This window comes from Neophocaena asiaeorientalis, unplaced genomic scaffold (genome assembly GCF_003031525.2).
Source record: "Neophocaena asiaeorientalis asiaeorientalis breed wild unplaced genomic scaffold, Neophocaena_asiaeorientalis_V1.1 scaffold230, whole genome shotgun sequence".
Lineage (NCBI taxonomy): Eukaryota > Metazoa > Chordata > Mammalia > Artiodactyla > Phocoenidae > Neophocaena > Neophocaena asiaeorientalis.
This window is the reverse complement of record NW_020175186.1, coordinates 198,138-212,120: the sequence shown is the minus strand read 5'-3', so window position 1 is coordinate 212,120 and position 13,983 is coordinate 198,138. Positions and strand designations below refer to the sequence as shown.

Sequence of the window (13,983 nt, the reverse complement as noted above, 5' to 3'; positions counted from 1 at the left end):
GCGAGGCGCGCTTCGGCGGCGTCAGTGTGACGTTGTGCCGCGCGGGAAAGTCGAAAAGGAGGGGCAACAACGGCTTCTCGGCGGGTGAGTTGGGCAGCGGCTGTGTCCTCGAGAGGCCCGGCGTCTCTGCGGCCCGGTCTCTAGGCCCCGGCAGAGACCGGCCTTTCCTTCTGGGGCTCCGCGCCCCGAACCTCAGCTTCCTCAACTGTCTTGTCGTGGGATGATCTTCCCAGGTACCTCCTTGCGTCGCTAAAATGACGAAGTGAGGAAGGACTTGACCCCTGCCCCCTCCCCGGAGGACCTGGTCCGGGCAGCCCGTCCGGTCTTCCCGGCTTTCAGGCTTCTTTGGAAGCGGGACCGGTTAGCACGTGTTACGGGCGTGTGCCCTGAAGTCAGGAGGCCCTGACTTGCCTTAGTTTTTCCATCGACAGATGGCCGGTAATGGTTATAAGTAGTAAACGAGGCAACGGATACAGAAAACGCTTAGCATGACTCTTGGTACATAGTAAATGGTAAATATTATTGGAAGGGACTATTATAATCAAGAGAAAGTGTAGGTGGTAGTTAAGAGGCAGATCCTGGAGCCGGATTGCTAAATTGGAATCCCAGCTCTGCCACTGAATGTGAGAATAATGGTAGCTACCTCAAAAGGTTTTGTGAGGAATAAATGAAGTATCAAATGTAAAGCACTTAAAATAGTTTTTATTAGTTGTTAGTATTTACCTGCCTGCCAGCCATTCTCATTTAGCGAATATTCTCGGAAATTTTTTTTATGCCAGGTACCGTGCTGGGCACTAGGTATACCTGAAATAAAGGACATTGGGTTCATGCTCTCAAGGAGCCCCACAGCCTAGTGCATTGTAAGGGCTCCTACATATACTCTGGAGCAGGGAAGCTGGAGTAGTAATCTCCCTTGGGGATAGGAGGAAGATGACATTTGACTGAGTCTTTAAGGAGGAGGAGTAATTTCCAGGCGGATAAGAGCATTTCAGGTGAAAACAACATCTTATGCAAAAGCACTGAAACCAGGAAGGTTCTAGCTTACAAAATAGAACTCCCTGTGGTTCAGGCCCTCCCCTACCTCTGGAGGCTCATTTCTCACTACATTCTCCCTGTTTCAGTGTTGAGTTTTTCTCTGCCTGGACCACTCTTCTCATACCTCTTCTACTGGCTAACTCTTATTTTAACCCTCAGGTCTCTGCTTTAAAATCACTTTCTCAGGGCTTCCCTGGTGGCGCAGTGGTTGAGGGTCCGCCTGCCGATGCAGGGGACACGGGTTCGTGCCCCGGCCCGGGAAGATCCCACATGCCGCGGAGCGGCTGGGCCCGTGAGCCATGGCCGCTGAGCCTGCGCGTGCGGAGCCTGTGCTCCGCAACGGGAGAGGCCACAACGGTGAGAGGCCCGCGTACCGCAAAAAAAAAAAAAAAAAATCACTTTCTCAAAGAGATTATCCCTGAGAAATTGTCCCTGCTTTTCTTCATCACCGCCAACTAGACTAGATTTCCTCATAGCACCCTGCACTTTTTTTTTTTTTTTTTTTTTTTTTTTTTTTGCGGTACGCGGGCCTCTCACCGTTGTGGCCTCTCCCGCTGCAGAGCACAGGCTCCGGACGCGCAGGCTCAGAGGCCATGGCTCACGGGCCCAGCCGCTCCGCGGCATGTGGGATCTTCCCGGACCGGGGCACGAACCCGTGTCCCCTGCATCGGCAGGCGGACTCCGAACCACTGCACCACCAGGGAAGCCCTGCACTTTTCTTTTATAACTACATCAGGACTACTTGGTACTATATAGTAAACTCCCTGAGGACAGGGATTGTATTTGGTTCACAGTTGTAACCCCAGCACCTAGCACAGTCCCTAGCATATAGTATTGGGTTAATGAGTTAAAGGAGCAGTAGATTGTGGCTAGATGATGAAGGATCTTAAATGTCAGAGAACTGTGGGTTTTATCTTTCAGCAAGAGGGAAACGGTGTGGCTAAAGAGGCAACTAGGTAAACAAGTCTTGAAAACAAGGGAGTTGAGCAGATAGAGGAGTTGAAATTTTCTCAGCACCTGGATTTAGATAGCATTTTGCAAAGTCTTTGGTTTTGGATAGTTTTCTTTGAGTTAATAGCTTTAACTTCTCAGAATTTAGCTTCTAACAGGTAATTTCTGTTCTCTGATTTGCAATTTAACTGAAAAAGGCTTTGGTCAAAATGGTTTCCAAAAGAAGACTCCCAACATCTGAGGATAAAGAGAACCTGACAGAAGATGCCTCTAGTAAGTGTCTAGTCATTTGTTGCTTTATTTCCTGTAGCAAATGTGTGAAGCACTAAAAGGGTTATAAAGTTCCTATTTTCAAGTGCTGGAGTCACCAAGGCTTAATGGATGGGGCACACAGAATCTAGCATCAGGAGATTTGGAATGAAATTTCTGCCTCTAATTGCATGTATGACTTTGGGCATGCCCATAGTCTGTGAGTTTCAGTCTCCACATACGTAGGAGGAATCTACATACATAAGAGCTTAACTATGGTACATCCTTTAGGTGCTGGGACACAAAGATATGACATAGTCTATACCCTTTATTTTTTATTTTTATTGTTTTTAAAGGATCTCTGGATTGGGTTGTATTTTAAACAAGCTCCCCCACTTCCCACCACTTTTTAAAAAATATTTATTTATTATTATTATTTTTAATTTTTGGCCGCATTGGGTCTTAGTTTTGGTACACAGGATCTTCGTTGCAACATGTGGGATCCTCCTCTGTTGTGTGAGGGCTTCTCTCTAGTTGTGGCATGTGGGCTTAGTAGTTGCAGTGGATGGGCTTAGTTGCCTTTTGGCATGTGGGATCTTAGTTCTCTGACCAGGTATCGAACCCGCGTCTCCTGCATGGGGAGGCAGAATCTTAACCACTGGACCGCCATGGAAGTCCCTTACCTTTAAAAATCTTATGGTCCTCTTTCCTGCCTTAAAAATGATGATCTAGATAAATGCTATGATGGCGATGTATAAAAGAAAAGTATCATCAAAGCAAGCACACCAGAGGCAAAGAAAGAGTACAGAAGCTGTCCATGTGAGAATGCAGTTGACAGAAGCCCTAAGAGTTCCAATGAGAAGAGGTTGATAGTCTTTCATTCATCACACTCATCCACTCTATTAAGACAATTCTAACGTTGCTTCATTAAGGGAGAAAAGTAGATAATCATACTTAATTTCAGGTACCTTTTTGGTTTTTTTTTTAATTAAATGTTAAATTCTCTAAAATTGCAAATACTCCTTTTTATTTTTTATTATTATTTTTTTTTGTGGTATGCCGGCCTCTCACTGTTGTGGCCTCTCGCGTTGCGGAGCAGAGGCTCCAGACGCGCAGGCTCAGCGGCCATGACTCACGGGCCTAGCCGCTCCGTGGCACGTGGGATCCTCCCGGACCGGGGCACGAACCCGTGTCCCCTGCATCCGCAGGCGGACTCTCAACCACTGCGCCACCAGGGAAGCCCACCTTTTTGTTTTTGTTTGCTTATTTTTTATTATTTCTTATGGATTGAAAGCCTTGGGATGAAATCAGTCTGGGCTTTGTACTCAAAGATATGATGTAGGAGAACCTACTGCATTCTTTCTACCTCTATATCCTGATCGTTGGTTCTCAAACTTTGGTGTGTGTCAGGATTTTTACCTGGAGAGCATATTAATAATTCAGATTCCCATGCTCCGTCCCTGAAATTTTGATTCTGTAGCTCTGGGACATGACCTAAGAATATGCTTTTAGTAAGCTTCCCAGTGATTCCAACACAGTGGTTTGTAGACCACATGAGGCACCCTGACTGCTTTAGAATTTGGCTGGAAAACATTTCTCTGGTCATTCTTGTTAGAGGTGGCACATTTTGAATTCTTCAAATGAAAACTCAGTAAGTGAAAATAATTCAATTTGTTGATTGTTCTATTTGTTTGTTTGTGAGCCACTATTGCTGACACTTGTTAGAGAGAAAAGTGCACAGCAGCCTCAGTTCCAGTATAGTTCTTCAGGAACCCATCAACCTTCCTCGTAGGGTTATTGTTCCAGGGTTTACATTTTAACCTTTGCTTTACTATTTGTCACATTCTTGAAAATTTTGTCTACTTTCAGAAGCCAGGAAACAGCCACTTTCCAAAAAGACAAAGAAATCTCATGTTCGTAATGAAGTTGAAGAAAATAACAGTGTCTTTGTAAAGCTTCTTAAGACATCAGGAATTACTCTTAAAACAGGAGAGAGTCAGAATCAACTAGGTAATATTTTAATCAAAATCTTTTGTCTGGGTATAGTGAATGGGCTCAGAACTGAATCATGGATTTTCTAGAGAGGCAATGAAGATTAGAAATGGGAACACCATCTGTCTTGAGATAAGGATGAAACTGAAATTGCTTTTTAGAGAATGTTGTTATTCTCTTTGGTACTGATTAATGCATATTAAGTAAGGTATGTCTAATCCTTTTTTTTTTTTAAGCAAGAATGTTATGTACTAGTATTACTTTATGTTTTCTTGTGAAAAAATAAATTAATACCTAGAGAGCAATTAGATCTGTGTCAGAATAATTTCAGAAGAAAATGTATAAAGCCATATAAGCCCTACTTTGCGGGCATCCAGCTAAGGTTTTGGCTTTTTTTATTTTTTAAGAATACTTAGTAGCTATCCTTTATAAAAGCTAATTCTGTTTTGCAGTGGGTTTATAAGAGTTGGCTCTGAAATTAGGTTGGAAATATCTTTATTGGTTTCATCAGACAGGAACCTAGGTCTTAGGAAAGTAAAACTCTGGTAGGAAGTGTTAAAGACACTGGGGACCAACTAGTCTTCTTTTCTCATAGCTGTGGATCAAATCATTTTCCAAAGGAAGCTCTTTCAGACTCTGAGGAAACATCCTTCTTATCCCGCAGTATGTATTTTCTCCTTAGTATTTTTGTTTTTGCCAGCAGTACTCTGGAATTGGGAGTTTAAAGACACTAGCATAAAGTCGAATAGGCTTGAATGATTTTAGCTAATCAACAGCAAATGTTAAACTAAAAATCTTACTCTTTTTTTTTTTTTTAATGTCACTAAGATAGTAGAAGAATTCGTTAGTGGCCTGGAGTCTTACATTGAGGACCAAAACAGTTTCAGGAACTGCCTTTTGTCATGTGAACATCTGCAGGATGAGGAAGCCAGGTGTGGAGACAAAGCACTGGACTGTTGCTGAAATTTAGTCTGTTACACTTAACTGGATTGGGAGGTGGGGTTGGGGCAGAATGCAATTTTTTGGAATTTTACTTTTGATTTATAGCTCTCTTTTCCTCAAAGTTTTAACCTAACCTTTAAATTATTAAGTTTATGATAACAAGACTAAGAACCAGAATGTTTTCTAGAATGTGTCTCACTTGTGTTGATACAGTTTCAACTCCACTTGTCTGTGACTTAAAAGCTATCTTCTCATGTTCTGTATTTCTTATCTAACAGGATAGTTAACCAATTTTACAGAGAAAGGATAATAAAAACATTAAAAGAAAATCAAAATAGAAAACCAATCTCTCCTTTTTTTTTTTTTTTTTTTTACAGCATGGGCACATCTTACTGTAAGAGCCTCATTAAATTGCTTCTGGGGATTGACATATTACAGGTGAGACTGTGCCACTTTTTCTGTGGACATTTAATGGATGTGATTTGTGGTGCATGCCCAAGTGTAAGTGGCTGGAGCACAGGGCAGAGCAGGGTTAATGGGAGAGTTTGGGTTTGCAACAGGTTACCACAGCCCTGTTGCTGACATGAATCTTGTAGGGCAATATCTGTGTCTTTGGACTGAGCTGATAAACCCAATACATCTTGAAGCCTCATTTATCCTGGCGGCCTCAGATTCCTGTTTTGTAAAACTTCATCCTGTGTGTTCTGAGTACCTTGTATATCTGCCATATTCACATCTGCATCATCTCCCATTTAGCTTCGTATTTGCTTATTAACTAGATCTTTCCCTTTTCCTCCTTTCTCTCTTAATTTATTGATTAGACAATCAGTGAGATGTTTTAAACATCTCAAATTATAGAAATGTATATACAATGAAAAGTCTCCCTCCCACCCTGTCCTTCATTTTTCCTCTTTTCTTCTCTTGCACTGTTGATCTTAATTCCTTTTCATTGGAAATCTTGAATATAATTTAGTTAGCTTAAATCTCAGAGCTCTCTTGTTCCTCCAAAGAGAAATCTTTTCTTGCAAACTATTTGATAATCTGTTAAGCCCTGCATTTCATGGGTTAACAGTTGTCATCATAATTAATAATGTTTTTGATTATCTGGTTACTTTAATGTTGCCTTGCTAGTCATTTTGTAATTTTTCAGAGGACAGATTATTGATAAATCTTTGTATTCCAACAGGTTATATTCAAAATATAGGCAGCATTCATGTGGACATACTTTTTTGTTTTTAAATCTTTATTGGAGTATAATTGCTTTACAATGTTGTGTTAGTTTCTGCTGTATAACAAAGTGAATCAGCTATATGTGTATATATATCCCCATATCCCCTCCCTCTTGCGTCTCCCTCCCACTCTTCTCTATCCCAACCCTCTAGGTGGTCACAAAGCACCTAGCTGATCTCCCTGTGCTATGCAGCTGCTTCCCACTATTTTACATTTGGTTGTAATATAACTACATGCCACTCTCTCACTTCGTCCCAGCTTACCCTTCCCCCTCCCCGTGTCCTCACATACATTCTCTACATCTGTGTCTTTATTCCTGTCCTGCCACTAGGTACATTAGAACCATATATATATTTTTTTAGATTCCATATATATGTGTTAGCATACAGTATTTGTTTTTCTGACTGACTTCACTATGAATGAAAGACTCTAGGTCCATCCACTTCACTACAAATAACTCAATTTTGTTTCTTTTTGTGCCTCATTAATATTCCATTGTATATATGTGCTGCATCTTCTTTATCCACTCCTCTGTCAGTGGACATTTAGGTTGTTTCCATGTCCTGGCTATTGTAAATACTGCTGCCGTGAACATTGTGGTACATGACTCTTCTTGAATTATGGTTTTCTCAGGATGTATACCCAGTAATGGGATTGCTGGGTCATATGGTAGTTCTATTTTTAGTTTTTTAAGGAACCTCCATACTGTTCTCTATATTGGCTGTATCAATTTACATTCCCACCAGGTGGACATTCTTATAATGAGTATTTCAATTAGGCAGGGTTTTTCCTCCAAGAACTCTTATTGGAGAGAATACAGCTAATTATACATTTCTGTTGTACATTTTGAGACAATCTCCTAACTCCCTATGTCTTCTTTTTTAGCCTGCCATTATCAAAATCTTATTTGAAAAGTTGCCAGAATTTATTTTCAAAAAGTAAGTGGAGTTACTCTGGAATGCTCAAAGTACCCTGGTGTACTTAGGTCTCTCTCTGAAAAGGTTGCCCTGAAGCATCATTGGTATGTCTGAAGATCATATTTATTATGCCTCCAGATTCTTAAATGACTACTGAAGTTTTACTGGGGTGACTTTCTTTGAAATTTCATCTATTTATATGTCCATGTATTCCTAGGATACACACTAAACTGGTAATAGTGGTTGTCTCCCAGGAGTGGAGCCACTTGGCTGGAGATATATATTCTCTGAATACTGTTCTTTACCTTTTCAATTTTATACTGCATATGAGCTACCATTTTTAAAAATTTACTTTAAGGTAATTTCCTGGCGGTCCAGTGGTTAGGATTCTGGGCTTTCACTCTCTCGGGGCCTGGGTTTGATCCTTGATCGGGGGAACTAAGATCCTGCAAGCTGCGTAGTGTGGCCCCCCAAAAAATTTTTTTTTACTTTTCTTTTTTTTTTTTCTTTTTTACTTTAAAAAATAACTAAGGGACTTCCCTGGTGGCGCAGTGGTTAAGAATCTGCCTGCCAATGCAGGGAATGCGGGTTCAAGCCCTGGTCCGAGAAGATCCCACATGCCACAGAGCAACTAAGCCCGTGGGCCACAACTACTGGGCCTGCACTCTAGAGCCCGCCAGCCACAATTACTGAGCCCACGTACCACAACTACTGAAGCCCGCGCACCTAGAGCCCATGCTCCGCAACAAGAGAAGCCACTGCAATGATAAGCCCGCACACTGCAATGAAGAGTAGCCCCTGCTCACCGTAACTAGAGAAAGCCTGCATGCAGCAACGAAGACCCAATGCAGCCAAAAATAAAAATGAATAAATTTACTTAAAAATAGTAATAATAAAAAAATAACTAAGAGAAAAAAAGAACAGCCTAACAGATAAGTACATAAAGGTCATGAACAGACAATTCACAGAGAAGAAATATGAGAGCATTAAACACTTTTTTTTAATGCTCAAGTTCATTAATAATCAAATACAACAATTTCAAACAATAAATAGAATTTTTTTCCCTCGCAAAGGATCTCCCTTGTTGAGTGCGATGAACAGGCTGCTCATATATCACTGGTAAACATATAAAGCAGTGTAATTACTCTGAAGGGCAGTAGGTTGTGTGTATCAAAACCTAAGATTTTGCATACCCTTTAATGTTCAGCCATGTCTCCAAATTTATCCTAAGGCAATACCTATGAATGAAAACAGTAATGAATAATATTACTGTTTAAAGTAACAAAAATTGTAAACTGAGATATTCAACTATAGGAGATAGGTTAAGTAAATTAGGTATATCCACATAATGGAATATCATGTGGACATTAAAAATTATAAAGAGGATTATTTAATACCATGCATTAATTGAAAAAACAGGCTACAAATCAGTATTTACAGTTCCACTCAGTATTTTGTTAAAGGTACATACATACACATTTACATAGATACATATATGCTTGTATATCAATGGTGGACCTCTCTGGGAGAGAGGATTTAGGTAATTTTTATTTCCTCCTTTTTAATATGTGCTGCTTCTGGGTCTTGTATGTAACAACAGTAAACTTGAAGATTTATCTTTAGAAATTTATGATTTGCCTGAATGGCATGCACTATGCTTTGTGTCCTGGCTAAGTCTTTTTTAGCAGTTAAATTTGTCTATAGTAAACAAAGACTGAGAATGCTGTCAAGAAGAGGAGCTGGAGGTGGTCCAAAAGTTAGATATAGGAGGCTGGGAAGAAGGCAGAGACTGTCATTTTAGGGGAAATACTACTAGAAAGTTATTTATAATAGTTTATTATATTAATGATAATAATTAATGATTATTAATAAGTATTGCTATATTATTGATAATACTAATACTGAGCCAACTTCTCTGCATCCATAAATGGTTTTCAGTACTTTGACATAGTCTAAATCTGAAAATCTTCTGTTTCCATAGTGGTAAAAATTACTTGCATTTTTTGGTACTTTATCAAATTGATGTAATTAGTTTTTAACCTCTTATTTAATTTATTTATTTAGTTTTAAACTTTAATTTATTTTTAAAATTTATTTTGGCTGCTTTGGGCCTTGTGCGCAGGCGTTCTCTAGTTGCCGCGAACAGGGGCTACTCTTTGTTGCGGTGCGTGGGCTTCTCATGGCGGTGGCTTCTGTTGCTGCAGAGCACAGGCTCTAGGCGCACGCGCTCAGTAGTTGTGGCTCGCGGGCTCTAGAGCGCAGGCTCAGTAGTTGTGGCACACGGGCTTAGTTGCTTTGCGGCATGTGGGACCTTCCCGAGCCAGGGCTCGAACCCGTGTCCCCTGCATTGGCAGGCAGATTCTTGACCACTGCACCACCAGGGAAGTTCCCATTGTTTACCTTTAAAAACAGTTTATCTTACTCAATTTGTTAAAGTTTGTTACGTTTATTTTTTTTAATTGTTCATATATTTTAAGAGATACTCTCCAGACTTTTCTTCCCCTCTCTAAACCCTCCCCAGATATAGCCACTAACAGTTTAGTGCGTCTTCCTCCAGACATCTTTCTCATACATAAGCATATGTCTCCTGCTTTTTTTTGTATTACCTGTGTGTTTAGCACAGTGTGCAACGCATGGTAAGTGTTTAGTAAATGTTAACTGAATGGCTGAAATGTTATATGCAGTATTAATGCTTGCTGCTGTGTAAGTCAGAAAGGCTACTTTCCTGACTTCTCATCCATCCTAACATTCAGCGTGAACAGTGATGGACTCAACATGCCTCGACTCATCATCAATCAACTGAAGTGGCTTGACAGAGTTGTGGATAGTAAGGTATGTTGGGGACTTTTTCTGTCTCTTGGATTTATAGAGAGTGTGTTTTCCACACTTAACCAAACTTTTGGCATTTGCATGATATTTTTTCCTTTCTAAACAAAGAATTCATATTTTTCTATCCATTATCTTTTTTAGCTTTAATAATTTGAAAACCATGGTTATTTCACCCATTAAATTTCTCTAAAATAAGAAGTGTATCTAATTAAGGTGACTGGATGTCATTTATTAAATAAATATTTGGAAGGAATTCATTAACTTCTCAAAGTACAGAGATTATTATTATATTTTATTTCTCAAAAGCAATGAGATCCAAAACCATCCTACTTCACTGCAAATGTGTTACTTTAATTACATATTGAGGAAGATTTCTTTGGGTTTATGTTACTTGTTATTAAACACCTTGGTAAAGTTGAATCTGTTTTGAGCCTGTTGCTTAAGGCCCATTTCTTTTCAGAGTTCTTAAATCATTCTACTAATTTTTGTCAGGCATTCAAAGGCTAACTCTTTATTTGGAAGAACATGAGTTTTGGAATCTCATCTGGGCTGGAATTTTGGGTCTTCCACTTATTAATTGTGTATCTTTGAGCAACACATACCCCCTACATTTTAAAAATGGGAATACAGTTGTGAAGATTAAGTGAAATGAAGACAGTAGAAACGGGAAAAAAAAAAGCAAAAGAGCCCCCAATTGTTGGACTTCCCTGGTAGTCCAGTGGTTAAGACTCTGCACTCTCCCTGCCAGGGGCCCAGGTTCAATCCCTGGTCGGGGAACTAATATCTCACAAGCTGCTCGGTGCAGCCAAAAAATTTTTAAAAAAAGAAAGAAAAAAAAGTATTAAATAATATGACATCTAGCCTATTTTTTTTCTATGTACCATCTCATGTGTGAAAATCTCTGGGTCACTTACCTCTGATTTTAGGCTTTGAGCTTGAGTGTGTGTGTAGTTGTCGTATTGTACACAAAATAATTCCAGCTCTACATTTCATGAGTAGGAGGTCTTTCTCTATTCTGGGTAATGTTACAATTCTAATAGTCTCCTCCACTGCAGGATCTCACCACCAAGATCATGCAGCTAATCAGTATTGCTCCAGTGTACCTGCAGCATGACTTTGTCACCAGCCTACCTGAGATCCTAGGGGATTCCCAGCATGCTGATGTGGGGAAAGAACTCAGGTGGGTAAGCACCTCGTTGGCATCTTGAGCAAGACTTCACTTTGGGAGCCTTATCACTGCAGTATAAAAAGAGTAGTAATAATGCGTTTCTTTTTTTTATAAAAGAGGATGATACCCATCTTTCTAGGGTATGGAATTTGACTTGCTTTTCTAATAATGAGTGTTTTTTTTGGCTGCGTTGTGTTTTTGTTGCTGCGCATGGGCTTTCTCTAGTTGCGGCGAGTGGCGGCTACTCTTCGTTGCGGTGCACGGGCTTCTCATTGCGGTGGCTTCACTTGTTGCTGAGCACAGGCTCTAGGCACGCAGGCTTCAGTAGTTGCAGCACACAGGCTCAGTAGTTGTGGCACGTGGGCCCTAGAGTGCACAGGTTTCAGTAGTTGTGGTGCGTGGGCTCAGTAGTTGCAGCATGTGGGCTTAGTGGCTCCGCGACGTGGGATCTTCCTGGACCAGTGATCAAACCCGTGTCCTCTGCATTGGCAGGTGGATTCTTAACAACTGCGCCACCAGGGAAGTCCCTGGTTTTTAAATTTTATTTATTTATTTATTTTTGGCTGTGTTGCGTCTTCATTGCAGTGCGTGGGCTTCTCATTGTGGTGGCTTCTCTTCCTGCAGAGTACAGACTCTAGGTGTGCGGGCTTTAGTAGTAGTGGCACGCGGGCTCAGTAGTTGTGGCTTGCGGGCTCTAGAGCGCAGGCTCAGTAGTTGTGGCGTACGGGCTTAGTTGCTCCATGGCATGTGGGATCTTCCCAGACCAGGGCTCGAACCCGTGTCCCCTGCAATGGCAGGCGGATTCTTAACCACTGTGCCACCAGGGAAGCCCTAATGAGTGTATATTTGAGTAGATCCGTATACTTTCTTTCTTTCCTAATAATGAGTATATATTTGAGTAGACCTGTGTATCTGTCATGAATATGAAGTCTGGCTTAGGATTAGGTGTATAAATTTGGTCTGCAGAGACATAAACATTATTCCTTTGTTTTGTTAACATTTTCTCTATCCAAGGGTGTCCTCCATCTTGACTGCACATCCACATAGTTTGTGGAGCTTATTAAACATCAACTTCTTTGGTCCCTAAATGATTCATTCTAATGCACATTGCTGTGTCAGATCTATTGCAGACATCCATTGCTTACTAACGTTTACGTGAAAAATACTAATTGATAGGGCAATAATGAAGAAGAGGAGAACAATATCACTACATAATTTTATTTCTGTTTTAATGCAACCATGTATTTATCCTAGAAGTAGTTAAAAACTTCCAATTTGTTATACCTCCTTTTCTATAGTTGTCTGTAAAGCTGTCTCCAAAAATGTCCAGTGATTTCTTGCTTTTGTGCTTTGGGGCAGGATGCTCCTTCTGTGTATAGCACTGTATACCCCACTTTGCCTGCTTGTCCTTTTGTATAACCTTTTCTTAGGATCCATCAGTGTCCTTCTCTACTGTGTGCTACTGTAGAACCCTACTACTTACGTCTATCATGTTTATCACACTTCATTGTAATTGTTGTAGGTTTTCTTTTTCCTTTTCTCAGGAAGGATATGTACTAAACTCAGTAGTGGTTTCCTCTGAGTAGTGGGGATGATAAGGTAGGGCTTCTTGTTTCTGCTTTGTTTATCGTTTGAATTTTTCAAAATGAGCATTTTTTTAAAATCAAGAGAATGTTAATGAAACATACTATAAATAGAATTTAATTGGAACTAAGTATATCCTCTCTTCCTATACCTTGAGTGATTTTCCCGTCATTATTTGCCCAGCTCTGTTAAAATTTGCACAACTTCTCTCTTTCTCCTATTCACAGTGACCTTCTAACAGAGAATACTCTGCTCACTGTCCCAATCCTGGATGTCCTCTCTAGCCTCCGACTTGAGCCGAAGCTCCTGACTAAGGTAGGGAGGACTCTGCTCTCCAGAAAGAGTGCCAGCTTGCTCGCTTCCCAGAACCAGTGTCAATTAGTCATTGCCTTGGACCAGTCGTATATAATGAAAATTTCATTTTGAAACAATGCTGAATGACATTTGCTCTCTTTTTTCTTTTCAGTGAATTTCATATGCCATACTATGATAGATTAACTGCTCATTTTTAATCAGTATGTTTTAGTGGAAATCTTCTGTATTGCCTGTATAGTTACAAACTGCTTCCATAAGAATAACAACTTTTTATGCCTTCCTCTAGCCAATGGAAAATTCAGACTCCAAAATTAAGAGAAGAAGACTTTCATGTTTATCACCTGTCTGTTTTTGAAGAAGCTGTAGCGTTAAAAATTGAAAGCTTGTAATTTGGAAAAAAAAATAAAATGAGACGTTTTTCTTCCAAAATTACAAGTGAGAAAACTGAGTGAGAGAAATAATTTTTCTAATTTTACCTAACGAGTCAGTACTAGATTGAGGCATTAACATGAAAATATGTAAGGTTTTTGTGCTTTTTATGTTTAGGTCCGCCAGTTAGTGATGGGTAAGCTGTCATCTGTCATGTTGGACGATTTACCTATGATCATCAAGTTCATTCTTCATTCCATAACAGCCACGGATGCACTTGAGGTACCCTACTGTTTCCCAACACTGTAGGCAGCTAGATCCTAGAGAGTACAGGGGATAGCAGTGGTGCCCTTGTGAAACTCAGAAGTCAAAAAAAGACTAACCTTGAGGAAGATACATCAA

The 13,983-nt window shown here is 40.2% G+C and overlaps 1 protein-coding gene across 1 annotated transcript in view; it reads left to right on the top strand.

The window, feature by feature from the left end:
• Window positions 1-99: 99 nt before the first annotated feature.
• Window positions 100-13,983, top strand: part of FANCD2 (FA complementation group D2) — a 56,998-nt gene continuing 43,114 nt past the window's right edge. Inside the window, exons 1-11 of the mRNA XM_024764611.1 lie at window positions 100-233; window positions 2,184-2,259; window positions 4,105-4,245; window positions 4,823-4,890; window positions 5,056-5,159; window positions 5,547-5,607; window positions 7,285-7,337; window positions 10,070-10,148; window positions 11,201-11,325; window positions 13,125-13,212; window positions 13,759-13,863. Coding sequence (XP_024620379.1) covers window positions 2,196-2,259; window positions 4,105-4,245; window positions 4,823-4,890; window positions 5,056-5,159; window positions 5,547-5,607; window positions 7,285-7,337; window positions 10,070-10,148; window positions 11,201-11,325; window positions 13,125-13,212; window positions 13,759-13,863 — 888 coding nt within the window. The 5' untranslated portion in view covers window positions 100-233; window positions 2,184-2,195. The remainder of the gene's footprint in view (window positions 234-2,183; window positions 2,260-4,104; window positions 4,246-4,822; window positions 4,891-5,055; window positions 5,160-5,546; window positions 5,608-7,284; window positions 7,338-10,069; window positions 10,149-11,200; window positions 11,326-13,124; window positions 13,213-13,758; window positions 13,864-13,983) is intronic.